The sequence below is a fragment of the Oenanthe melanoleuca genome, chromosome 6 (assembly GCF_029582105.1).
Source record: "Oenanthe melanoleuca isolate GR-GAL-2019-014 chromosome 6, OMel1.0, whole genome shotgun sequence".
In the NCBI taxonomy this organism is placed as follows: domain Eukaryota; kingdom Metazoa; phylum Chordata; class Aves; order Passeriformes; family Muscicapidae; genus Oenanthe; species Oenanthe melanoleuca.
In genome coordinates this window covers 9,417,580-9,445,254 of record NC_079340.1, presented here as the reverse complement: position 1 = coordinate 9,445,254, position 27,675 = coordinate 9,417,580, and the positions used below count along the sequence as shown (strand labels likewise).

At 40.8% G+C, this 27,675-nt stretch overlaps 1 protein-coding gene and 1 long non-coding RNA gene across 2 annotated transcripts in view; both read left to right on the top strand.

The window, feature by feature from the left end:
* Nucleotides 1–8,207: 8,207 nt before the first annotated feature.
* On the top strand, nt 8,208–13,951 carry LOC130254654 (uncharacterized). Its single transcript, XR_008840793.1, has 3 exons — nt 8,208–8,347; nt 10,381–10,440; nt 12,562–13,951. It is a non-coding gene; the product is annotated as an uncharacterized LOC130254654 (long non-coding RNA).
* A 10,360-nt stretch (nt 13,952–24,311) lies between these two features.
* CDHR1 (cadherin related family member 1) overlaps nt 24,312–27,675 on the top strand; it is a 41,973-nt gene continuing 38,609 nt past the window's right edge. Inside the window, exons 1-2 of the mRNA XM_056495076.1 lie at nt 24,312–24,372; nt 25,131–25,226. Coding sequence (XP_056351051.1) covers nt 24,312–24,372; nt 25,131–25,226 — 157 coding nt within the window. The remainder of the gene's footprint in view (nt 24,373–25,130; nt 25,227–27,675) is intronic.

The following is a 27,675-nucleotide window of genomic DNA, read 5'->3' as shown; positions in this document are numbered from 1 at the left end:
GTTGACTACTCTCACTTTTCCCCATGTTAACAGAAGTATTTTAGTACCCCTGCACAACAGCTTGGTGAAGAGTACTATAAATACTTTTTTTGTTATGGTTGCACTTTCCTTTGTAAGAGAGTATGTTCCTCTGTAAAAAAATCTACAAACATGATTCTCAGTTTCACTGGCCAGCACCTTTTTGGGGATGTTTCCCAGCTGCAAGATAGTGGCTATGCTTTAGTGGTTCTGTTGGTGTCACCTGTTGGCAACTTATGCAGCCATTGCTGCTTTTATGTCTGCCACACACTGTACTATCTTTTGACTCTTTAAGCAGAGGGAAGAAAGAGTGGATTGTGAAGAACCTTGTTGCAGCTCCTTTGTGCCCAAAGATTATAAGGCACAATTTAGTTCCTGGCACTATTTCAGCTGGAGGGACATCTGTAGTGCTTAAAGGGAAGAAATTTTTGCATTGTGTGAGTTGTAAGTAGCCTGTTCAGAAGAGTTTTATCTTCTTAAGCAATTTGATCCCTTATTTTCTTCATACTTCTACTGTAGCCAAACACAGCAGTGTGTTCGTCCTCAAAATCTGAAATGTACAGGGAGAGTCCTAAAATTCTGACATTTGTGCTTGTTACAAAAGATCTTTTTGTCTAGGTTCTGAGGCTGAAGTTTTAGAGGGGTGATGAACCAAGGAAGGATTCTGCACTGTTTGGAATAGTGAGGTGTAGAAACCAACACACTGGTTATGGGAGGTGTTTGCATGGAAAGTGAGACCAACAGGAAATCTGATAACCTTTTGAGAAATAGTGCCTGAAGGAACATGAGCATCACTTGTGCTCAGTCTTGTAGAAAGGTATGACTTGGCTTCTGTGGATGAGATCACAGCACCAGCAGTATTTTCTTACTGTTAGTCTCCAAAAGGAATAAGAAAAATGGAGTTGTTCCTTTGCATTTGAAGTCAAAAACTAATATATATCTTAAGACAGCTCTGATTTGATGGGAGATGAAAACCTAAAGCCAGCACTACCGTCAGTGACACCTGGCAGAGCTACTTACAATCATAAAACTTGGATTTTTTTTGCAGGTCCAGGCATGACTCATCAATACATAAATTGAATTTGGCTGAAAATTCCCCACCTTCTACAGTAATTCTTTATTATGTGTGCAAAAGGACATTAAAGACAACAGTGTGTTTAGTCCACAATTTAATTAAATTCTGATCTTTGCTACTGATTATAGCTGGTTTCTACAGGTTTTCATGATGTTTCAAGTAATTCTCCTTTTAAATCATGATCTAAATAAGCAGCTACATAATGTTTAATCATTTACTTCAGTTTTATCAGGAATATAAACCAATTATTTTCCTAAGAAAATGTTCTTCACCATCAGCTAGTGTAATTAAGAAGGCCAGACTCAACTGACACACATATTTTGAGTTTGCATAGCAGAATGCAACATGAAATTTAGATCTCACCGAATGAAATTACTGAATGCAATTAGATTTGCAATTTTCATCCAGCTTGCCCCACCTCAAATGCTGAAAGCTGTCAGGTAGTATGCATTTGCCTTCATAAAACCTTTATAATAGTTCACCTATAACATAGTAACAGGGTGTGCCTGTGTTTGAACTGGCCCCAAGGCAAAGACTATTCCTTCCTATTCCTGCTGTCATTAAAGAATAGAACATTTTTTTTTAACTCTTTAATATTTGAAAATAATTTAGGAATACAGTATAATTTTCCTTGAACTTCTGTTTACAACAAACTTGGAATTTAGAAATTGTTGCCGTAAGTTCACTTCAAATTTTGAAATAGACCATCTGCAAATAAAAACGGGGACTGCATTTAAATAACCCCTCAACCGAATATTTAGGTAAGATTTTTATTTCAGTATTCAACCCTCTCTGTGACCTTTAGTCATCATTAAGAAAGTGAGGTGGGGAAAGCAAGACAGGCAGGTTCTTGCAGCGCAGGAACCGATCCGTCAAGGTGTGACACCGGGCACTGGGCCAGCCTTCACCCACCCTGTTGTGGCAAATACCACACAGAACTAACACTTGACACACAAACCCAGCATGTCTGAGAGTGATGGCTTGTAGATCTCTGACCGCCTCCTTTGCCAGTGATGAACAGGAATAGCTCCAGAAAATACCAGCTTTGCTAATTCCTTCCCTCAGTTTTGACACCATTTGGTGTGTTCTGCAGACATTGTTAAGCTTCTGAACAAATCTTTAGTACTGCTGTAAGGCATTTCTTTTATGAGCTTGTGCACAGCAGCTAAACCTTTAATGCAATATATTGGTGTTTGGTTTTGCTTGTATGAATGAGCAACCTTGTAATACATTTTGTATTACATAGTTACATTTTGTATTCTTGCTAGTGAAGGACACCTAAAAAATCTATTGAAACTTTTTTTAATTGTCAGTTTCCTTTAAAGAAAACATGACATCACATTCTTGTAATGTTGGTCAACAAAAAACTAAAGTGGGATAGGGAAGAAAATAAAAAGCTTCTAACCATTATTCGCGAAAAAAAATAGTCTAAATTTTAACTGGAAAGCTCGGATTAAATATAACTCCCAGGAAAAATACTAACTTTGAATTTTTACAAATTGCATGGTGGTCTGGGTATCTATGGAAGTACCAGACTCCTTCCTGGACACTAACTCAGCACCACTGCAATGGAGAGGTAGCAGAGGCACGATAATGTATCAAGGTAATGGCCTTGGAGTTACAGGTCTTCCTTTACTGCATGCAGGTGTAAAATCACTGCATCATCCCACCTAGACTGGACACAAGATGTTGTACATCTACTCACCCTACCAACTCACCTTATTCCTGACTGTAGTGATGTCAATTCAGAGACAGAGATCTCTTTTTTCCTTCCTAAGCAGTGCAATACATACTCATCTATTACCATCTTTTCGAAGAAAAAGGATGCCATAAATTGAAAAAACCCCAACAAACGGCAAAACCAAACCCAAATTGCATGTCTTGTAGCACCACATTCCTTAAGGACTTCTAAAGAACGTGTAGGAGCAAGAGCCACTGATCAGATTCTTCCTCCTGCCCAAGACAATATAAGAAAACAAAATTCCACATGTGCTTACAAATTATATTTTAGTCCCAAGGGGATGAAAACAGCTACCAGCTAAGCTGAAATGCAAAAATCTCACTCTTCTGTCATTTATGTCTTGTACACAGATGGATTCTTATAAAACTTGGGCTCTTAAAAGCTTTAGCAGGGTTCTGTCCAATCAAGCTTTCACCTAAAAGTAAAGGCATTGCTGCTGAAGTCTTTCTTCTTTTACTCCTTCCTGTCACAATAAGTACAACTGAGGTGACCATAAATGCTTTGGTGGACAGACTGTGTTCAATGGGTTGAAATGGTGCTCAGTAAACTGGATTATGAGATTTTAACAAGCTGGCAGGAAATCAACAATGGAATGTTATCCTCAAATATCTGTAGGAGGAGACAGGAAGAAAAGTTGAAACTCACACCATTATAGAAATGGAAATCTAGCCTCTAAATTCCTTAGCTCAAGTTCTGGACTTTATTACCAATTAATTTTGTTTATATGAAATTATTGGCATATCTACAATGTACAGAATAACCAGAAGAGGTGACAGTGGCCAAGTAACAGCATCAGGACAAAACACTCTTATCTCTGCAACCACCTCTTATCAGATAGCAGAGACAGGGCTTATTTATGTTTTTAAGAAAGAGATGAATATGCAGAACAATCTCAAAATCTTTCAAAATGCCTAGGGGCTGACATCTGCATGGTATTTTCTGTTCTGGAGCCTTGCCAGCTGAAGTAAACATCTTATCTATTCAGGAAAAAGAAGAGTGAGATACCTGCCCAGACATCTGTCATTGTACCTTTCCACTTCCTTTTACCAAGTTTTCTGGAACTAAGCACTGGGCATCCAGATTTGTTTCTTTGTACAAAAGACCAGATAGAATTCATAGTCTTCCATCATCTTTCTGAAAAACAAAGCAAAGAAATTGCTGAGTGAAACAAGGGTGAATCCTTTAGAGCCATGCTAAGTGGCAAGAGGGATAACCTTCCCTGCTGAGGTGCCTGTTCCTTCCCAGCTTTGGGAGAAGCAGCATGCAGTGGGAACAGATCTGCCTCCATAATGAGAAGGTTACACAGCTCCTCTCATCACTCCATCATGGAAATGTGATCTCTAGCAGATTAATTGTCAAAAACAGTCTCTTAAATCACACCTTGCCTGAACTAGAAGACAGGGCTACCACAAGAAAGAAATGTTTCCATCACATATGCACACTGAACACTGCACCCAGCGTAAATGTTTCAGGCCTGAACCCTTGCCTCATTTCATTATGCTGTTTAGAAGCCTACAGCAACCACAGATAGACCTTGAAAAACTAGAGACAGAACACATTAACTGAGTAGGGGGAAGGGAAAGCATCTGTTTTTTTCACATTTGCCACATTGCCCACAGGAGGAAAGATAAAACCAAGCAAAATAAAAACAGCTGCAAGTTCCATTTTAGTAGAACTATCCAAGACAGTGACCTGTGAAGAGAATGGAATGAACACACAGAGCCTGGACATCCTGAAGAGCACACATGAAACTCACAGACACACCAGCTGGCAGCTCTGCACAGCCTTTACTTGCAGGCACAATGTGAGGAGTGGCTTGACACTCATTGAAAAATCTGTGTCAAAGATGCTTTAAAACCTGTTCCAGGACAGTCTTCAAAGTGTTTATCAGCTCACCACAAACTGCTAGGAGAAATTATAACCTCAGTCTTGCTCTTCATTCTGATCTTTTTTAGTTACTATATCCCACATGTTGTCATTCTGCCTGTCATGTAGTGACTGCTACTGCAGCCTTCAGTTTCTACACTATGTTCCCTCCTTCAAGTACATGCTCCTGGATAACTACATTGGTTCACCATAACTTGTCTACCTTGAATTAAATTAACTTTGAGTCCTGAAAGTTCCTAGTGTTTCCTGCCTTCTCACAGTTCAAAAGAGTTTCATTTAGCTCTAAATTTAACAAGACCATTTGCTCCAACTATGTTATTCTCCTTATGTCACAAACAGCTGCTTCAACCTGGTTAGAAGAAATTTTCATATACAAAATGCAGATTCTTCTTAGAATGGCATGACCTTTAGAAATATTAATGAATCTTATATTAGCATACTACCTCCAGAAATAATGATTCTATGAAGATTGCAAATTTAAGAATTTTGGCAAGCACAGAAGGACACTCTGGATCATGCCTTAATTTAATGTTAAGTAATCAAACTACTTTCTTTAAGATTTTGAGATCCATTCTTTGTGGCTTTTGAATACCAGGTATTAATGCAAATCTCAGGATGCATCCCTTATTTCCCTGGATGATTCAGAAATACTTCTGCACTCAATTTCCTTCCCAGGAATTTTTTTTAAAACAGGAAAATGTACGGCAGCTGCTGCTCGTTTCATAAAATTAATGTCTTACAGAAGACTATCATACAGATGTCTCCAACTTCCAGCTGACAGACTCTAAGGACACAGATTAATAAGCTATTTAGTAATCTGTGCTTTTATTTCATCTCCTGTCCCCAGCCACTCCCTTGACACAGTTCTGTCTTATTATTTAGTGTATTCTGCAACCTTATTTGGTAAAGACATTTATCTCAGGACAAGTCTAAAGATTATGCTAGGTCATTGATTCTAGTCTTCCATTTGTGATTGCTTAACATTTCCTGTAACATTAGCATTTATAGAAGCTTATGAAACAGGGCATTAAGAATTACAGGGTACAACCACAGCCTGAAATTTTAGATAAAAAGCACAGAAACTTCTTCTGAAAGTATTCAGTTTTGGAGGAAAAAAAAGTCTTCTTCAGCTATGTTTGTTCTCAAAACTGCTATTCAAGACATAGTGCATGGACCCCCCAATACCTACTCAAAAGAATCTTTCAAGGTTTGCAACTAGACCTCTCAATTGGTGAATATAAATAAACTGCTTACAATATGCTCACCCTAATAAGTTCTATTGATAAATTCATGCAGTATTTTAGTTTTAAAATTTTTTCCATTCTTCTGTTTGAGTTCCAAGAGCAGTCTGGCAGTAAGACAGCACAAACTCCTCAAACAGATGCTGTCCTTAAGAAAATGGGTGCCTGTTCTTGCTCCTATCAAGCCCCTCTCTGGGGCTTTTGGGTGTGCAGTGATGACTGCAGAGGTTTGCCTCATTTCCCATCACAGTAGCTGGAAGGCTTGGATTGTTGTAACAGAGGAGACCAAGTAGCAGCCTGCCTCTTCCACGCACAAAACAAGTGGGGCACTCAGGCAGCACATGCTGTTTTCTTGCTTGGGGTGATTGGTAAAGTTACAGTGCAGTCAGAAAAACAAGTCTTTGTAAATACTTCTGCTGCCAATATTATGTTGTAAATACTTCAGAAGAAAGATGGGGGGTTTTGAGGTAGGTGTTGGCAGCACTTTTTGTTTAAATGAGCAAAGCTGGAGATGTCAGTAGCCATCATGTGATGAGATTCTGTTTTGCAATTCGTCTCCCATCTTACCTGGTTACTTTTCTGTAATCGTTTTTTATTTCTTATCATGCGTACAGAAAGAGAAGGTGATGCTTCTAGTTAAGGCTAAAAAGACATGAACATTTATTTGGATATTGTTGTGGTTTAACCCCAGCTGGCAGCTAAGCCCCACACAGCCATTCACTCATTTCCCACAGTACCTGAGCTTGCCTAAAACTTTCTCAGAAAGTGTAATGGAGATAAAATACAATAGTCACGAAGTGAAATCCTTGCTTCTGTGCTACCACTACTCAGCCTGATTGAATGTTACAGAAAAATTACTCTCCTACCAACCCTTTCATTTGCCTTATTGACATCTCAGATCTTCTGCAAACCTTTGTGCAGTGCTCATTGAACATGCTCAGTTTATGCTGGGATTTATATCACTTGATTCAGTCTTAACCAGCAAAAATGTTGACTTTAAAAGTACAAAATGGGGAGTCACCCATGTGTTTCAATATTCAAAAGAAGCCTGAGACCATAACAGCAGCATTGCTGCCCTGTTGTCATTCATCTCTCTCTGCATGGACCAAACTGTGACAGTCCCTCCTGACAAGCTCACCTGGGATGTGAACTAATGGCCTTTCTACAGGCTCAACAAGGTGTGCCAGTGCAAGGCAGGGCTTTTGGAAAGCACTTTGAAGATACTATCTTGCAGCAAGTTTTGTCAGTGATTTGATCCTCGAGCCTTGGCAATGCCAGCCTTGGCAAACATAAAAGGCTGTCAGGCCTTAGCAATCCCCACCATACATGGATATTGCTAGGTAGGGCTGCAGAAATAAGCTTTTGGGGCCAAATTGGTTGGTAAAGGGATGACCCAATTTGGAAGGATGCTGATGCAGTGCAAGAAAGTCAAATCCCAAATCTGAAATAGGAAACCTTTGAAACTGGGGCTGGGGGCAATGGATGTGCACCAGAGGGAAGCCTTCTATCCTGCTGTAATTCCAAGTCTGGCTGGATTGCAGATACTGCTCCCACCTTTTAAGACTACATAGCTTATGACATATTCTTTTGTTAGAGACCCAAATCTTACCAGATTAAGCAGGGAGAATTGGATGCTGCCAAACCTGAACTTTTTGCCCTTTTTGAGACACAGCTCTATAGCTGATCCCTCCCTGAAGGACTTTTCTTTTTGGTGTTTTTTTAAAGTACACTCCGTGAACCTTGATACTATGTTGAATTGGATGACTTCTTAATCTGAGCTGTTATCTGGAATCTCCATAACTTAAGTATTCAGATACAATAGAAACTGAGAAGTTAATAATAAACTCAGAAATCTGCTGCTTAACCAGCTGTCTTGTTAATTATGGTAACAACACACTGGCAATTGCTTTGATTCAAACAGCCTGGGTTTGGTTTGCCTTTTCAAGCTCCAGTCACTGTCCATACAGATTCAAATTTCCAAATATGCAGAGGAGCACACCAGGTGCCCTGGAAAGGCTGCTGTGAAGCACAGGACAAGGACTCTGTCTCAGAGCATCCCAGTGTACTTTAATACTCCAAGCTCCTGTGTAACCAGGAGGGAACTCTCTATGCTGCCTAATTGTGAGTAAATTGCTTCTTGAAGTAGGAAGTGCTGTTTCTTTTCATCTGTTGAGGTGTAATACAAAGGCCAAATCCCCACCCATTCTGAGCATAACATTCCTTTGGCTCTATCTTATAAAAAGCTGAGGTTGTGCTGGAGGAGACCAGGACACTCCTTCAGCCTCCTGGGGAACATCTCGAGACTCCCTGGAAGGATGAAGCTCCTGACACTTTGTGGCTTTTTGCTTGTCTGTCTTTTGTGCCTCAATGTCTTTGCTGCAGAAGGTACAGTATCATAGTCTTCTTAACACAGCTTTCTCTTTTCCTTTTCTTTCCTTTTTTGATATAAAGTGCTTATTTACTATGTTGGTTTTAATTAAAGCAAGCAACGAAAAGGAGAATTGAACTTGGAAAAGGACTTAGACTGCAGAATGTGGCAGCATATCAGTGCTCTGGCTTGTACAGTAGTGTTTCCTCTGTTGTTGCCTGTTGCACAGCATGATTAACTCTTACTTTAATCTGTGTTCTGAAATCTGCTCTTCTGAAAATACTTCCCATTATATTTTCCCAGTAGATAACCAGCCATCTACCAATGGAAAAATAGTATAATTTTCTCAGTAGTGGGAAATGTGTTAATGGAAAAAGTTTCTACCTTTACGAAATAAGGGAACATGAATCAGTCAGGTTAGCAGAGTATATGAGAAGTTCTTTATAGAACAGTAAAACAAGTGAGAGTAACTCTTCTGATGTTCAACCAGTCTAAACTTTCTTTTTCTTTGTTTTTTTGTTGGTTAGTTGGGTTTTTTACCACTGATATTCCACACTTTAGTTGTAGTACCTTGAGGCACTTAGTTAACCATTTTGCAGTATTCCAAATTCACAGAGCAGTTAAAATCTGAAAACAGAGGATTTTCCATCTGTCTATAGCCACATCTCTGCAGGTGTCCTTGTGCATTTGCAGGACAGTTCAGCAGAATTTTTAAATTGAGAGGTGCAATCTAGAGTGACTTGTGCAGATTTGAAGTTTGATATTGTAAATCTCTGAGACTCACCATGATTTTTCACAATGTGTATTTTATACAAGATGTAGAGAGTAAAAAACAAATAAGCTAAGTGTCCAAAGGTCAGGAAGAGCAGACTTGCCACGCTTGATATTTTCTAGAAACCTTCTAAGAATTGCTTTATGTATAAATATGAGCATGGAGAAACATAAGGAAGCTGTTTTCCTGATTGGTTATGGCAGCTGCCCAGTTTTCTTATTTGCTGGAGTCTGTGTGAATGGCAGAGCTATTTGCCAGAGCAGTGGTACTTAAAGCCCTTCTGCTCCCTTTGCCTTTTCTATTTCTTATTCAGGTTTTTCCATGACCCTTGAGGAAAACCTAAGGAACAGTGCAAAGGGAATTGGAGAATTTCTAGATGTGTCATCAGGAACACAAAGGAAGGACAGGAGATGGCCATATCAATAAAATACAAATTAATCCCATAATAGTGTTCCCTTTCTGTTGATGTGCATGGCACTTGCATGAGTCAGAAGGTGGGGAGGAAACGTGCAAAGGACACTGTTCCTTATCTGTAAGTGCCTGTGTGAAAGTGAAAGTGGCTGGGTGTGCAGGATAAATGTACTCTGATTGTTAAACCTGTAACATCAGAACTAAATTGTGGTGATAAGATAGCTCAGCCTCCATCACCAGCCTTGGCTGTAGAGTGTGCCCCAGTGATTTCCCAGATCATGGACCATATGTTAAATTTTGTTGATGAGAAATCCTGTGTCTCTGTCCTTTCTGCTCCACCTCACCTCTGGAGTAAACCTTTTTTTTCCCCCTTTATTGAGGTCAGCACTTGCTATGTCAACTGCAGTCAACAACTCATTTATTTAGGTGTGGTGGGGAGGGAATGGTTTAGTGGCTTTGCCTATCTAAAGCAATTTATTCTACACTCCTGAGCATCTGGACACAGAGATGCTCTCTTTTCCTGTTGGTAATTTTTTACATTTTCTTAAAGTGGTGTAACTATAATTGTATTGACTGCCAGTGTGACATTTCAAAGGATAAAGAAATCTTCACAATGTGTGTCTGATGTGTCTGTGAGTAATGATGGAAAAGAGCAAATAAGTTTCTGTTCCACTCTAGGGACAAAGTTGTGCAGAGATCTAAAAATCAGTCATGATAATCCTGGTTTTTTTACAGATCTCTCCATATAAGGATGTCAGTGGTAAATACAGTATGCAAATTGTCTGTGGACTCTGACACATTTACTGCATATGTACAGTTATTTGTATTACCTGTCTCCACTGATAATATATTATTTCTCACCCTTAGGTCAGAAGGTCAGACTCTGCTGCTCAAAACTACCCAAAATCAAGAATAAAATACATAAAGGTAAACAGGTTTACAGTTTCATTAGATTTATTAGGTAATCATTAGAGAGAAATCACAGCACTCTGTGTTTCTTCCATCTGCAAACTTCACAGAATTTTGCATGCAGCTAAATATTGTTTTCATTGTATCACTGAGAACTTGTTCTCTTTTTCTTAGGAAACTTATTGAGTATTTGGATCAGGAAGAGATAAGATTAGAAGAGATTAGAATCTGATTCATGCCCACAGTATAAAACAATAAAGAGAAATATGATCAAGCCTGATTAAAGGATTATCAGTGTTCCTCATTGATAAGAACAGTTGCAAAAGTGAAATATTATCCTGGCTTTGCCCTGCTGTATTACATCACCATTCATCTGGCTGCATTCATCTTCATGTTTTGACAGATCACCCGAAATGTGATTCTGTAAATTCCCAAAAATCCAATTTTTGGACCCACAGCTCTACTAGGAACAAGAATTAACTGAGATTGAATTTGTCTGTGCACTTAAAAGTACATAATACTCCTTAGTTTCAGTGAGATCAGAGTGGAAGAAAAGCTAAACCATGAACAAGTCTAGGACAAAAGGATTAGTATGCTCTTCAGAATCTTAGCATCTTAAATCTTAATGTTTCTAAGTTCAATAAAATATCTAGCTGATAACTTTTGTTAAACTCTAAAGAGTTCAATCTAAAATAGTTTATTTCCTATTTCTAATCTTTTAATCATAAAATTACTAATTTGAAGTTCCAAGCAAATTCATTCTAGCTGATAAAATATCTTAAATGCTTTATTACTTTTTACATTTTGATAACTTAGGTGTAAATCTTTGTGTTACTCTTACTGCTTTCTGCTATCTGCCAAAATAGGGGGTGTGTCAGGCTTTTTTTACATGCAACAGGCAGGAAATCTCTGATAAAAGTGCTTGCAAAGACACAGTTCCTTTGAAAGCAGACTGCTGTTTCCTGGGGGTGAAGTCCAGTGATGCTGGTCTCACAGAGCAGTGGAAGGGACTGTGCTCAGAGGGGAGGAAGGAGTGCAAAGGAAGCACTCCATTAAAACCTGTAAATTCACCACAAAGGTCTCCTACAGAGGGAGTCTGAGATGCTTTCCTCTGCTGCAAACACAGAAATACTTTATGATCTTTGCTTGTCCCATTACACTCTGCCCTGGCTCCCTGAGCATTCAGTACACTTACTGTAATCATCTCCTGCAGCCAAACCTTTTTTAGGTCAGTGATTGTTGTTTATTTGTTTCCATGTAGGGTGCATCTTTCTGCTGCAAATTACTTCCTCAGATCTGCTTGCATCAAAATGCTTGATCTGGATTGATTTCTACTCTTACTCAGAGGCAGCTGTAAAAGCTTGGACCTAACACAGCAACTGCCCAAAGCTGGATTCTTCTGTTTAATGTGTAGTTCTTGATTGGAACAGTTTGGGTTTGTTTTGCATTGTTGCTGTGAGATTTCTGGGTGACTTGTGCTGTCTTTTTTAGGGGATATCACTTGCTTTATAGTCTGCAGGCAAAGCACAGGGGCTGTTTCTCAGCATTGCTGTGCAGTGCTCTCTGTGCTGGGCATGTGCCATGGGCAAGCTGCAAGGCCACTGGGGACAGCTCAGTGTGGCTTGGGGAGAGGGTTTTGTGTAACCAAACATACCCACACTGGCTACTTCCAAAAAAAACATTTCCTAGAATGTTGTCATTCTATCAGAAACCATTGCTGTCCCAGAAAGCAGATGCTTCAAGCCAATGTCAGCCTGTGGCTGCTGACCAGGAAATAGGGAGAATGTGATGATGGTTAGGAGAAGATAGTGTTTAATGTGAATTCAATTCTGGAGAGGCAGCAGCACCATCCTGTGTCTATGAAGACCTCCACCTGACAATGGAACTTCCAGCAGCAGCAAACTTTCAGTGATTGAGTGCCCTCACTAAAGGGAAAATAGGCTGCTGGGAGTCAGTGGCCTCCAGCAATAAGAAGTATAAAAATTTCCATCACATGCTGTTTATTTTCAGATCACTGCTAATCTACGCCTGCCTATACAAACATGGCTAAACTTCTGATATTAAAGTTTTGTGCCATTCTCCACACTCCCAATTAAACAAATCTCTCAATTTTTTCTCTTTTTCATGTTTGTTTTACAGGTATAAGTTCTAAAATGACTCAAAAGGAAATAAGGAAATACTGCAAGCCTTGTTCTCAGCGAGCCCCTCCAGTGATTTCTGGACCACTCCCACTTGTAAAATGAGCAGACTGAGAGGAGGGTGAAAACATCTGCCTGCATGCACACCTGATAGTGCTTCACTATCTTGAGGACCCTCCTTCCACATTGCTTTTTGTTTAGGGAAAGGCTTCAGTACTGTTTATTTATGCCTTCACTCAGGCATCTTTGTTACTATTAACCTGGCAGAAGGAGCCAGGCAAAGTTGTCTGGCTGCCACCAGACTGTGTCAGCTGAATATTCCTCTGCACCAAGCAGGGATTTAGCTCCTTAAGTAAGAGAATGAGGAGAGCTGATTGAGAGGTAGCTGAATTGCACTGGTTTGCATTTCTAAATTACTTAAAAGGTGGTGAAGGGCTGATGCTTTTGTTTCTAGTTATCAATATACTTGCAAATTTAACCCTTTCTTTGAGTCATTTATTTTATATTAACAAAGGTGTTTGTATGATCATCAATCATGGATGATTTTTCCTGTAGCCCTTGTGCTTGGTGCTTGCAATCCACTTGGAAGTAGATTTCTACAAATGATAAAAATCTCATTATTTAGAAAGGGCTGAGAAACTAGATAAGCAAGATGCTAAAATAGAGGTGATGGGCCAGATGCAAGTAATATTTTCAATGTTTTCTAAGGGGCTAAATCTGACTTTAAAATCAAAGTGGCCTGGTTTTTAGCTTCCCTAAGAGTGTCATCAGGTGGTTATTAAAGAGCACACTGAAAAGATATTAAACCTAATCAGATTTCATCTGCTCCTCTGAAGCCAGAAGGCTGCTGTTCTTTCAAGACAATGGAGTTGTGTGATCACCTCAATAAACAAAGCTTACTGGAGCATGAAATAAATGCTAAGAATGATACCAAAGGGCTGAATAACAGAGAAACTGAAGCACCTGCTGATACTTTAGTCGTGTATCTTCTGTCCTTTCCTAACTATCCTCTGCATTGCTGCTGTTTCTCTGCCTGGGGGAGAGTCCTTAAAACTGAATTACTTGGCTGGTCATAAATTCAGTTTTCCTTCTAGTGAATATGAGGAGGAGTAGAAACCTTTTCTGCTGCTGGGCAAATTGCAGATTGCAAATAGTAATTTTTCTGTCAGTACTCATAGTACTACTCTTAACATAATTGTCAGCATGATAGAAATGGTTTCAGTGCCCTTCACAATTTGGGGGAGTTGAATGGGAACAGTCAGAGGTCTGCTGTAACTCACACAGGCAAATGCAATTCCAAAAGGTCAAGTTTATGGGCACTTACTCAGGATCCTGCTCTTACTGAGACTGTTTCTATTGTACTGGGCAATTAAACCTAATTCTGGATCTTCTGTGTGCTTGCTATTGCTTTATTTTCATATTGGTTTTGAAAGTAGGTAAATCTGACACTCAGCTTCCTATTTTTGAAGACCTGACCATGCATAGCATTTTTTTATATCAAGGGGAAATGAACTGCCAGTCCTTGCAAGACCTGTGAATCAGGATGCTGGTGAAGGAGCTGTGTTTCATTGTTTGGTTGCTGGTCAGGGGGCCAACAGATTTTATTTCTATTGTTTTGTGGAGCTCACAGGAAGAATGTGTAGAATATAAATGACAAGTAAATGTAAAAAGCATCTTTGGTATTGTTTGATGCAGGGTTTTCTCTGTAGAATATGGCCATGTGTTTACAGCTCTGTGTAAAGCATCACTAACAGGTTTGAAAATTCTGTTCTCTAATGTGAGTTTAAGCCCTTTTCTTTTATATCTGAAAAATACTCTGTGATTTTCCTCTTTGCCTTACACCCTCCAAACAGCATGCTCCAAACTCTCCAACCCTCCTTCAGGCAAAATATTCCCTCTGACAAGAAAAGCATAAGCCCCAGAGACCATTAGCACAATTCTTACAGAAATACCCTGGATCTCTGGAGAGATCCCAGGACATAGTTTAATGCACTCAGGTATTTTCACTCACTCAGTTTCCCAGGCTGGCCTCAATCCCTGGTTGGGGGCTATTCCAGTTAAAGATGCTACTTGCCAAAAGTCCCAGCCTTGGCTAAATGGACTAAAGCAAGAACCTCTAAATTATATCAGCTGGATTGTGACTGCTGCCCAAATGCTTTGTTGCATCATTTAGAGGTGTCAGAATGTTGTGTGTTCTCTTGAAGGTAATTCCTCAGCCAAGCTGGACTCTTATGTGCCAGGCCACTTCCCCATGTGGTAGAACAGAGCCACCATCTGATCATGGTTTCACTTACAGGCATCTGTTCTTCCTTTTGTTTTCCTTTCACTTCTACATGTATTTGTCTGCCATTACCAGAAGAGAAACATATTTGCTCAGTGGCTCTTCAAAAATACACAAACTGTGTGCTTACATAAAGTAGTAAATTTATCTTGTCCAAGCTGACAAATGCATTTTTTGTATCTTGTGGTTTTGTGTGCATTCAGCTGTCAAGCCAGAAAATTGCACAGCCCTTAAGTTGCAATAAAGATGTTTCTGAAGTGTCTCTATGCCTGAGAGAACAGATTTGAATCCTGGTCTGACCCTGTCAATTAAGTGAGCCAGGTGGCTCCTCACTTTGTTTACAGCTTAATATCACCAGCTAACACCAAATCAGCCTGTTTTATTTGGCACTGTGGCTGTGAATTGTCAGGAGCCCAGGAGAAATGATCCCTGCTGATAGGGACTGTTTGTGTAGAGGCAAGTTTTGGGTTCTCCTTTTCTAAGTGGGTAGTAGGAGAAACAAAAATACATATTTTTTATACAAAATATTATCCCAAAAGGTGTAGAAGGAACTCTGGACGCTGGCTTTTCAGGTCTCTAGGCTGGCTCACAACTGATGCAAGGGCCTAGGTATCCTCAAGGAATTTAGGATTTTGGCTCTGGAGAAGTTCTGTTTATCCAAAGTGTGGACTACACGGGCAACCTCTTGTATTCCATTTGCTAAGGAAAACTCCAGTCCTCTGTGAACAATGTCATCTCAAACAATAAACTTTGCTGAAATGTAAAAGCAGAAGGATAAATATTTCCTGTGAAGATACACAGCTAACTCTTGCCAAAACTGAGTAGAGGACTCATGGTGGCTTCAGTATTCATTGGATCAAGTCTGAGGACCTGTTTCCTGACTCTGTTTTGTCCAAAGTTATATTCCTTACTACTTTTAGGAAAATGTCAGATTGTGGAGGCAGGTCAGATGCATGAGCACTTTTTAACAAAGCTTTTTCTGAGAAGAATTTATCCAAAGTTTTCTCTTTTGTCCCTCTTGTAGATTGAGGGGAAAACCCACTTACAAAGTCCTTTTTTTACCTCAGATCAGCCAGTTGTTATTAAATGTAAGCAGCTATCTTTATCATAGCTAATTGCTCTACAGGACTCATTTTTTAAATTGCTGTTTGGGAGCAAAGAGGTCTCACTAATGGCAGAAGGAAGGGTGTTGGTTCCAATCCATGTCTGCCTGAGTTCCAGTAGCCTTCAGTGTTGTAAGACTTGGAGCAGCCACTGGATAACCAGCCTTGGTTTTGAGCACATAACTGCTCCATAATGCTTTGTTATCTCATCTATCAGCACAGAAGGAATTCCCAGAAATTACTCCTGTTTTCAGTGTCTCAGTAGTGGGATCTCTGGTAGCAAAGTTCAGTATCTGGATGTGGGTTTGTTCATGTTGCCATTCAACCTTTGTGCCAACATCTGTTTATGTGTTTCAGGTGTGCTGACTGTGAATACCTTTGAGTGTGAGGGATTTAATTCCACATTTTAAGGCTGATGTTCCCCAAGGGAGCTAAGGACAGATTTCCTATAGGATAAGCACCTTACAGCCACAATGCCATCTGGTCAGGCTGTGAACACGTTCTCAGAGAAATCAGGTCACTGTGAGCCCCTGAGCCATCCTCAGTCTGACTTCTGCAGCCACAACCACCTCAGCTCTCCCAGGAAGCTCTCACCAAGCCCAGGGCTGGTGATTACACCTGGTCTAGGGGGCATTGAGCATTCAAAGGTTCCACCACACAAGAATTTGTTTGTTGTCTGCCCAGCAGGCCCTGTGCAGTCATTTAACTCCACTGCACATCTCTGTGTGTCACAGCAGTGGATGCATCCTGGCTAAAGGGACTCAGTGCAAAAACCAAACAGGAGCAGGGTTTCTTTTCTCTCAAGCACATGACAAGCAAGGTGCTGCTTAGGTCTGTGAAGAAGAGTGCTTTCTGCTGGGTTTTGTCATGTTGTTTGGTCTTCAGCACTGACGCCAACTTCAGGGGGAAAAAAGGCACCCTTGGGTGCTTGCCTGGTCTCAGAAATTCAAATCTCTGTTGCATGTGGTTCAAATTGTCTCCCAAAACTGAAGTGCACTGGAAAATGCTGTCTTTGCTTGGTGGGTCCTGCACACAAAGCTTCCTGTTTGCAATGCCAGTTGTGTGGCCTGTTCCCCAAGCAATGCTAAAAACTATTTGCATCACAGATTTCTCCCCAAGGGAGAAATCTTCCTATATAGGAAGATGTTTCTATAGAAAAAAAAAAAAAAAGAAAAAGTGTGAAGAAGTCCATCTGTTTACAGATGCTATCAGAGAAACAGTGGGGTGGTTAAAAATAAGATTCTGTATGAGCTGAGATAATGCAGCAGTGTCATCAAGTCCCTCTTTAAAGCATTCTTTTTGACTCCAGTTGTTAACTTCCATTACTTGGGAAACAATAAATGATGGCAATTGGCACTGAGCTCTTATCTTGATGTTGTTTGAGTGTACCAAGGTTAAACAATTCAGCGTTTTCCTTTTACTTAGTTCAATATATACCAATACTGCTGCTTTATTCTGCACACATCTTCAGGAGTGTGGTTGATGAAAAGAGAGAAAGCTTTGTGTGTGTCTTGACCTCAACCTTGCAAGCTCCACCTTCAATAGTCTTTGAAAGAAATTCCTCTTAAATTTTTGTTAGTCAAGACTCAGCAGTTTTTAAAACAGATCCTTGAGTCTGAGCAGTAAAGTCAACCTGCTCCTCATAATTTTATTATAAAATGTGCTTTGCACTTTTTCCTGTCTTTTAAACAGAAAGACTCTCTTTCTACCTGCTTCCTCAACATTCTTTCCATGCTTTCTTTTGTTCCTAAACATGTCAAGTCTTCCTCCCTGTCAGTTCTCATTGAATAGGAAATTGTTATTTTGCCTCTTGCCATGATGGTTCCCCAGCCCTTCTTTGTCTATGTGGGATCTCAAAGAAATTCTGCTGTCTGAATTTCCTCAAGGGCTGAACTACATTAATTTGTCTCTGAATTTCTGACTGGAGTGTATCTCCAGTAAAAAATATGTTTTACAATGGTGCTGCATGGCCTTTTTTGTTTTTAGACATTAATTTCGTACCAAGGACACTTAGAGAATTTGAACATCTCTGTTTCAAGGCCCCATATAATCACCTTAAAGCCACAGTATGAGAAAGGATTTTTCTGTCATTTAATTTGTATTTCAGCATTCACTGCATAAACTTTGGACTATGTAATCTTAGTTAGCAGATGTGGAAGTCTTTTCTCAGATATTTTATTCATTCCTCAACTTAGCATCTATTATTGACATTCTTGCTATGTAGTTGTCTTGATTTATCTTATAGATAGATTGTTAAATAAAAAAATAAAAAAATAAATAAATAAAAAGCCAAGTAAGTGCAGCATTTAGAGATAAAGTACTAGAAAGTGTGGGAGGAGATGGTGAGAGCACAGTGCTCATAGGTAGAGCTAGAAGGAATGAAGAGACAATCTTTGGGCTCTCACCAGGTTAAACTACTTGATTTGAGAACCATCATACACACACAGATTGTAGAAATCTCTCCAGGCAAAGAGTAGAGAGCTGATGGAAAATGTAAGTGGGAATAGAGCAATAGTCCCACATGCTTTGGAGGTAAGTTACTTCAAAGCTGAGTATTTAACATTCTTGTGATAGAAAATCTGTTGACACATATCTTGTTTTTTAGGTTAAGGACAAGCACTGCTTTGCTAAGGCTGCCTGGATACTCAGGTTTCCTCTGGGCACAGCAGTCCAAGGGAAGGGCTGGGTATGCCCTGCATGCACACCAGCCAGGGGGTTCATAGGGACAACATAAACAGAAAAAGGAAAGTGTTTCTTTGCTCTGCCTAAGGAAGTCTTGTTATTTTTCACAGCCAAACTGACTAAACTATAAAATCTTGATTTATTCATTATTCACACCCCAAATCTGAATTAGATGTATAATTTTTACAGGCAAAACAACGAACAATACTGGTTCTTTCATAAATAACTTGGACTGCCTGTCTGCTGCTAAATGGCATCCTTCACACAGATCTGTGCCATGCTCCACAGCACCACATCCATCACAGATCATGCTGCTGAAGTGAATGTAGGCTATCTAAATATATGTGGATATTCTAGGGACTATTTGTTCATTTTCCATCCTGTGGAGAGAAAACGAGGAGAGCGATTCGTAGCTCCAAAGAAGCAAAGTCACTGAATTGTAAATGGATTTTGCAGTGGTCTTTAAAAGCCTCTAAGCTAGTAAAGTGGATAGCAGGAACTTTAATTACTTAGCAGCTGCAGATAATGTTCCCCTTCCCTCAGTTACCTGCAGCACCTTTTTTGCAAATGGTATAAAACACTTTTTGGCAGACTAAAACCAGGAGAAGCTATAACTGAGATGAAGTTACTTCTTTTTATCAGGAATTCCCCAAACCTCTGCTGCCACCCACAGTGAATGACAATAACTCATGATAAGCTATGCAGGCAAATGCTCAGATTTTTGGTGTGCAGACTAGTATTTTTTTCTGATGGGATGAAAGTACCATCTCTTTACCTGTGTGGGAAAAATCCCTCCACATTTTGTTGGGAAAGCACTTTGTTGTCTGTTTTAAAGCCACTGTGGAAATGCTAAAACTGGCAGATATTTGGTGTCTGCTCTCTCTCTGTTTTCCTGACATTGTAATTTCTTAATTCCATTGGAGATAACAACATCATAGCTGAGTGTTTCTGTTCTTGTTATGCAAAACTGGGGAGGTTCAAACCCAAAGGGCTCAAGTTGTTAAAATGCTTGTACTCACATCTCTAAATCTTGGTTTTCCTTTCCATGAATGGGCAATGTTTTCTTCTTCTGCTCTGTGGGTGTATCTTCCTGAATCAGATGAGATACAGTATTTTTCATGCTATGTGTTTTATCAGACTAAATTTTTTCAGATGAGGTTGGTGAATACTGGGCTGCCCTGAGAAGCTGTAGATTCCCTGTCCCTGGAAACATTCAGGAGCAACCTGATCCAGGTGAAGATGTCCTTGTTCATTGCAGGGGTTTGGACTAGATGAGCTTTAAAGGTCCCTTCCAACACAAACCATTCTATGATATTGCCCAGGTTTCACCATTCTCCTGCACACAAAGCTGCTTAGTGGAGCTGCAAAATGAAAAAGTTGTGTAGACTGCTGAGTTACAACCCATGTTGGTTTGTTAAATTCCTTAAACCAAACAGTGTCACTTTCAGCCTGGAATTACTGAGCTAAGACAGGTTTATAAATTTAAGCAAGATCACTCATGATCACATCAGTATCCTTTGATTACTTTTATGTGAATTTAATGATTTTGGGCTGTTTATTTATAGACTGTCTGCACTAGATATGAAAACTGAACTTAGACCCTCATGTGTCAGAACTATAACAATGAGCTCATTTTCCTTTTAGAATGTTAAATTAATTCAATTAATAGCAAGGAAATAACACTGAGAGGAAGAAAGAGGTGTTTGTTTGCATTTTAATGTTGTATGGCTACCAAAAATTCCATGTCATCTTAACAAATTTGCATATCCTGAGTGATGAGAGTAGGCTGTGGAGATGCATAAACTCTCATTTAGGAGGTGACAGAATTGTTCTGGCAACAGGGAGAATCAGAGTTCAGTGATAATGGCCAAGGACTCAAGCACACGTCTCTGATTGGATTTAACCACCAAAACAGGACTGATTCTCTTTTTGCTCGGTTCCTACTGAGCAATGTTTGACCTACTGCAAGTCTGTTTCTCTCTCACTGGTAATTCACAACATAAAAGTGGGCATTGAAGACTTCTGAGGCACTTCAGTCTTTTCTCTCCTGCCAACAAACTGGCCCAGGTTCTTGCAGATTCCCCAGTTCCTACAGTTTCTCCCTGCAATCAGACAGAAAGTTTGGTGCTGTGCTACCAAAATGTAAAATCTGAGATTCTTCACCACCAAAATATTGACTAAGGCTCCACTTCTCTCCTTTGCAGAATGTCATGAGGAGTTCTGAGTGAACTGTGCTGTGCATAATGCCTCCAGGTATCAGTGGTAGCTCCCACAGCCCCTTTTGGCATGTGATCTCCAAAGAGAAGGCCACAGTGTGACTTGGTGTCTTTCTGCACTTGCTGAGGTTTGTATAAAGTGTGCAGCACTTTTTATGTTGAATTTATTGACATGCACACAAAAAGTGCCGAATGCTCTTCTCCAGGGTAATGCCTGATGTCATATACACCCCAAATTCAAGGACAAGCATATAAAGAAAAGTAGTTTGAACTGATGTTATATGAGTGTGAACTTTATTACTTATCAATACTTGTCCAGAGCCTAGAACAGAGGAAAATGGGAACATAAAATCTGAAGACAGTACATAGTTATTAAAAAGCAAAGCAGGACAGTGGAAAATAATACCTGCTATTTCTTTCATGTTATTTTTCTCATTATTTTTAAATTGGAAATGCATGTAAGCATCCAAAAGCTGATGGGAATGCAGCTCCTGCAGACCTGCCATTTACATGCCAAGCAGGCATGGCCCAGGTGGGTGTGAGTAATTTCTGTCTGTGCTCAGCCTGCCAGGATGGGTGCAGCAGGTGCCAGCTGGGATTCCAGTGGCAAAGCAGGGCTCTGCCTCCCTTGGCTGTGAAGAGTGAGGGGCTCTGCTTCTGGGGAAGTTTAGGTGCCATTCCATGTTGGCATCTGCTGCCAGTTCTGGTCTGGGCAGCGTTTCAGGCTGGGGTTGGGACTGGGCTCAAGAGCAGCTGACTTTGTGGGACCCACAATTTCCCCATTCAGGGTGGTGTAAACTGCAGAAAAAGTGCAGCTCTTGGTCCTGGTGACAGCCCCTTTCTTGTCAGACATATTTGATTAAGGAAGACTGCCAGTCTTAGGCTAAAGGTTTAGGGCTGAGAAAAAAGAACATGGTGGGGCCCAGGATTTTCCAAGATGCTCAAAGTCTCAGAGAGATGAGAGATAACAAGGCAGGAGCTGGCCTTGTGTGTGTCTGGTTTTGTGCACAGCCCAGTTCCATGCTGGTACACAGCTTTGTCTTGAGGGAAGAAAAGCCTCCTGGCTCAGGGATCCCAGGGGGCTCCTCAGTGCACAATCCAGCACTTTCACCACCATGCTGCACTGGCCCCAGAACACCCAGCTGAGCTCAGAGGCAGGGAAGTCTGAAAAATATTCATTGCATTGTTGTAGCATCCTTCAATTTATTGTACAAAAACTCAGGTTGTCTGACAAACTCCAGTAGATATTGCTAATCAGTGACCCAAATTTCTGTTCTGAAGATATTGAATCTTTCCTGGATCTTTTTCATACTGAATAATAATCAAAACCCTGGGAAACCAGTTGGTCCAGATCAGGTGGGTATGTTTGAGATCAGATGGGTATATTTCATTCTTCTTTTGTGTTTCTTGCTACTCAATATGCTAAAAATGCATGAAACAGAAAGTTTCTTCTACATAGAAAGAGGGATCCTTCCATTCTCAAAAATATTGAGACAGAAGGTATTGCTTTCCTGAAAGCCCCTCCTGCACCTTTTCTTCCAAAGGAGAAAATTCATCAAAATAAGCCTGGATCCATGAGCTGTGTTGGTTTTGATCAAAGTATATTTTCTCACAGAAAAAACGACTCTGGAATGTTGCTGTGTTAGGAATGGATCTGGCTGTGCATAGACACATATTAGTTAGGTTTTCAAACTGTAAGGGGATTAAGAGCTCAAGCTCATTGGAATTCAGGAGGGAGGCATTTTGCTTCCTTGGAGATGCAGGCCCTAGAGATTCAGATCCCCAGGGGATGCAACCAGGGGAACAGATAGCTATTAGCTTTGACAAGAGCTCTCCATCACTTGTTCTAGGAAAATACTCTGCAGAAAAAAACCCATGTTGTTAGTTCTGGGTTGAGGAGGCAGATGAGAAGACATTTGGGTGCTATTTATATTTTCTTTTGGGTACCATGCAGCTCTATTTCTGTGATTTTATGTGGTTTAATACTATTTTTGACAGAGGTGAGATGATTAAATCTGAAACAGGGACTAAATTTATATCCATCTTCTATATATGTATCTGCTCCCACACAGTTTTTAGCTTTGGATCCCCATATCATGAATTTAAATGCACTAAAAATACATTTGTTTTCATAGTTGCCTCCTGCAGGTTTCCCTGAGTTTTCCAAGCCACTTCTGCAGTCACAGATTGGTTCAACATGGAGCTTTTGTAAAAAGTGCTCTACAAATACAATCACAGAGTCAGAACAAAGGTCTGATCTCACAGGAGATGGTCAGAGAGAGATCAAGATGTCAAAGAGCCTTCCCCTGGTTTCCCTTCAGAGCTCCTGGCAGGTGATAATGTAGTGCTGTACTGAACCAGGGTTTGCATCTGTGTCATCACATTTGTTAGTCATCAGTGAACCCAGTCCTCATTAATTTGTCTGATCCATTTGCAGCCCTTTTGCTCTCTGTACCACTCTCTGGAAAATTCCATTATGGGTGATGAGTTTTGTTAATCTTGGCCCAAGAGTTTTGCTTTCCTCCTCCTGGGAGCCTTACAGTAGATGTGTTCTGCAGGCAGAGGTGTCCTGCCAGCAGCCCTGCAGATCCCAGGGGATCACAGCACTGGGAAAAGGTCTCTCCCATGGCCCCTCCAGCACCTGCTCCCCCTGCCAAGGTCAGGGTAAGGCACACTATCCATAAAAAATGTACAAAATATAAGATGTGTGGCAGGATCTAACTGCCAGCTCCTTCTCTGGAAGAACACCTGGGAGCTGCCCAGCCTGTCCCTCCCCTCCATGAGTGGTGAAAGCTGTGCTAGAGCCCTGCCCACCTTCAGCTCTGCACCCCCAGGCCAGAGCTGGGAGGGAGACTGTCTGTGGGGCTGTCTAGGGTCAGGCACCTGCCCCCCTCTGGAACTTCAGCAAACAGTGATTAAACACGTGGATGACTGAGGGAGTGCTTTCTTTAAAATGGAAACAACAATTTCTATTGTTTTTGCTAATATTAGATTTTCTTCTGTTGTAGTTTCTCAATATTACCAGAGCTAAAATAGAAATAAATTTATTTTTGCTCTTAAAAACAGAGAGCTGGCTTGGAGAATTAAAGACAGATTTCAGAAAGAAAACAAATTTCTACATTACCTTCCCCCTGACTTGTGTGTCTGGACAGCACAAACACAGTACTGACAGCAAACCATGAGAGTTACACTGATTCCTCCAAACCTTGTCTCAGAGACGAGTCCCACAGCTCCCTGCAAAGTAATTGCTCTAATTAGGTGCTGGGAAGGAGCTTCTTTAAATTCCTCAGAAATTAAGACGTGTCATCCGCTTAACATCTCAGCGTCTGTTCCTGCCTCTTCCACATTCCCTGCCACACCAGCCTGAAGGGCGCTTTCCTGGACTTTTCAGAGGGACTGAAACAAAAATAAATAAAACCAGCAAAACCCAAGCCCTTCCAACACACAAGTTGGCTCTTTCTGCAGTGGGATGAAGCATGTAAGGCATTTCACCCCCTCCTTGTTTCTCAGTTTGGTGCATGTTTGCCTGGGTGAGTACAATAATCACTTGGTTAAGTAAAAATAGAGGAGAATACAAGCACAACCTTAAATCCTGTAGTTATCCTTACTGATGTGCTAATGTTGTTCTGAAGTATTTTCCTTGGCAACTGGTCCTTGTGCAAATGTTACCCTCTGTGTTTATATACCTGCAGTTTTGTTTCAAATGGGCTATTTTGAATTCTCTCAGTAGAATGACAACTAATTTGTTGTTTTTTGTTCTGTTTTTTTTAACTTTTCTGTTGTCTGGCAGCAAGTAAGTATTTAATTATGGTTAATTGCTCATAGTAGGCATAATTTTAATGCAGGATGTGCTTAGAACAGTGAGTAAGAATACTGAGTAAGATATCAAGGCACTGGGAAAGTTTCAGGCTTGTATGTGTAGAGTGGAGGAGAGGTGTTCCATCATTGCAAGCTGAAAAAGTTGATTTTTCATTGAAGCTGTCAGGAGCTGGTTGAGATTGTTTTAGGAAGATCCTGCTATTTGTTTTGTTTCTGTTTGGAGGTTTTTTTATATCCTCTCTCTATTTCCTGCTGTGTAAATACTGGCAAAGTGGCATGTAGATGTAATTTTATTAAAAATATCTATACAGATACAGTTCTGAGAGTCCATTGCAGCAACTGGGTGTGTTGTGCACTCCTAGAATTCCCCAAACAGCTCCTGTTTACTGAGAGTCAAGTAACTGAGCCAGCCAAATGACTGTCACCTACAAAATGCTTTTGTTTGGCTTCTGTTTTCTTTTAATTGCAGTTCAGGCAAATTATGCCCCCTATTTCTTTGATAATGGAGCCAGAAGCACAAATGGGAACATGGCACTTCTCAGCCTGTCAGAGGACACGCCTGTTGGTCAGTATCAAAATTTCTGTGTTTAAACTGTGAAACTGGAGTTGCTTGCTCTTGTGATTAACATATATATTTTCTTTCAGGTTGTTGTTATATGCTGTGATCTTACTAATTTGCCTCAATTTAAAATGACATGTTTGAACTGTAGCTGCAATTTAAAACATGAATTTAATACAGCTCCCTCTTTTTTGGTCCCCCAATCTATTCACAGCTTCAGAGTACAGACCTTTGGGGTCAGAAATAAATTCATGGTGAGAGGCTTCTTACCAGTTCCAAAAATATTTATGAGAAGAAAGCCTAGTTTCTAGTAATTTTATCAGCCTTGATAAAAGCAAGCTGTACATTGAAAAGTAAGGGGCATGATTTTTTCTAAACACATTTTTAACGTAGAAATGGTAGAAAATGTTTCCACTTGCAGTGAAAAGTGCTTTGCTTAAATAACTGAGTTTTTTTAAAGTTTTATTTTTAGTTTTGTTTTTATTGAAAATTCAAAAATTGATACAGTTTTCAGATTTCAGCACTCTGGTGCAGGTCTATTTAAGCTTAACTGTAGTTGCACTAAGAGAAGTTAAATAATAAAAAAAGGTGATTTATAATCAATATTTTCTGTGGGGGAAAAATAATCTCTTAACACCTAAACAATTATATTAAAAATATGTTAAGTGATGAACATCACCTTTACTTCAAACTTTGCACTGAGATTTTATTTCTTCTGTTTGTCTGTAGCTTTCACAGGCTAAATCAGAAAAATCTTTAGTTGATGCAAGCTGGGTATGGAAGCATCCCTTTACTCGTGCCTGATGCAGGGATGCACCCAAACACCCTCCCAGGGCTGAGGCAGCTGGGGAGGCCAGGATGAGGGGGAATCAGAGGGCACAGCCTGCTCTAAAGCCTGACTTTGCCACCCACACCTTCTTAAACCAGACCAAGGTCACTCTCTGTGCTGGGAAGCAGCTGCCTGGGTTTGCTCCAAGTCTCCATTTCTGCCCCAGTGGTGTTAATGCCATCCTAGACCCACACTGGGGATGCTAGAGAGTGGGGAGAGGGGTGTTTGGAGCAACAATTCTCCTTTAGCTGCTTAGCCTGAAAGGAGGAGGGAAGAAGGCAGCACATGGTGTGGAAGTGACACATCTTGACCACTTAAAAGGAGCTTGCTTATGATGCAGCAGGAATTTGCTGTAAGCTTGGTCAGGCTTAAGTGGAAACCTCAGCTTGAAGGCCAGCAGTAATGTAGAAATGTAGTGGCACTTGCAGAAGCCAGAGGAAGACCCAGGAGCTGCAGTTGTTGCTGTACTTTTCCCTGGATTCTCATGGGAACCACACTCAGCTCAGCCTTGGCAATCCCTACGGTTCTGCTGATGGCTGGAGTTGGATCAGCCAGTGGAATCACTTATCCAAGTGTAGATAAGGCTTGTAATGCCAGACAGCCACAAAATGAGACCCCAGCTCAGTTTGTTTGGGGTGGTGCTTGCCAGCTCCACCACTGAAACCACAGGCAGTACAACTCCCTTGGAGCTGCACCACACCCTGCAGAGTGGCATCCATGGAGCACAGAGCTCCTGCCACCACTGGGAGCCTCCAGGCACAGGAATGAAGAGCTAAAGATGGCAAAGAAGAGCTAAGGATGGGCAAAAATGCCCCTCCTGTCAGGACTGCAGCACCACATGGTGCAGTCATTTCCACTGCATCTGATCTGCTGCTCCAGCAGCCAGAAAAAGGACAGTGTGCCTCAACAGCAGGACAGCAGTGAGAGGGATCAGTGTTAGTGCTCTCCTCATTTGCCTGAGTAAGAATAATGAGGTAGGTGTGATGGGCTTCTGTATGTGCTGTTGTAACATTAGCAGCCAGGCTAGGGACAGAGAAGTCTCTGGAGAGTTTGTGCTTTGCTTGCAGCAGTGATAACTCTGAGAGTTGCTGTGCCTCCTGCCTACTAGTTTCACCCAGGATGGGCTTACATGTGTTTAAATTGGCTGGCTTGTACTTCTAATTTGATGTATAAATGTGCTTTAAAAGGCAAGAGAGAAGCAGCTTCTCTCTGAAAGCTCCAAAAGACCTGAAAAACCCTGGGGAAAGAGAGACAAGACTTTACTTTTGAGAAGACCAAGCATGGTTGCTTTGTCATAGCTTCCAGTGCTTCTTTGGGCTAATTCCCAGAATACCTTGACAAACAGCTGCAAGGTCCTCTCTTCTGAAAGCACTTTCAAAAGTTCCATTGGAACATGGTTGCTTGGGATTTGCTTAATGCAAACTGCTGCTGCCCATGTCAGCAGAGCCACTCCTCAGGGAGGCTTTGGCAGAGACAGCCACAGGGAAGGGCACAAACAGCCCTGACACTTCAGTGCTGCAGTGCTGGGTGTGCTTCTAGCTTTGTACAGGACCAGAGGAGCAGAGATCACATCAGAGCACAGATCTTTGTGCCAGAGCTCAGTGCTAAATGCCACCAGGCTGGCCC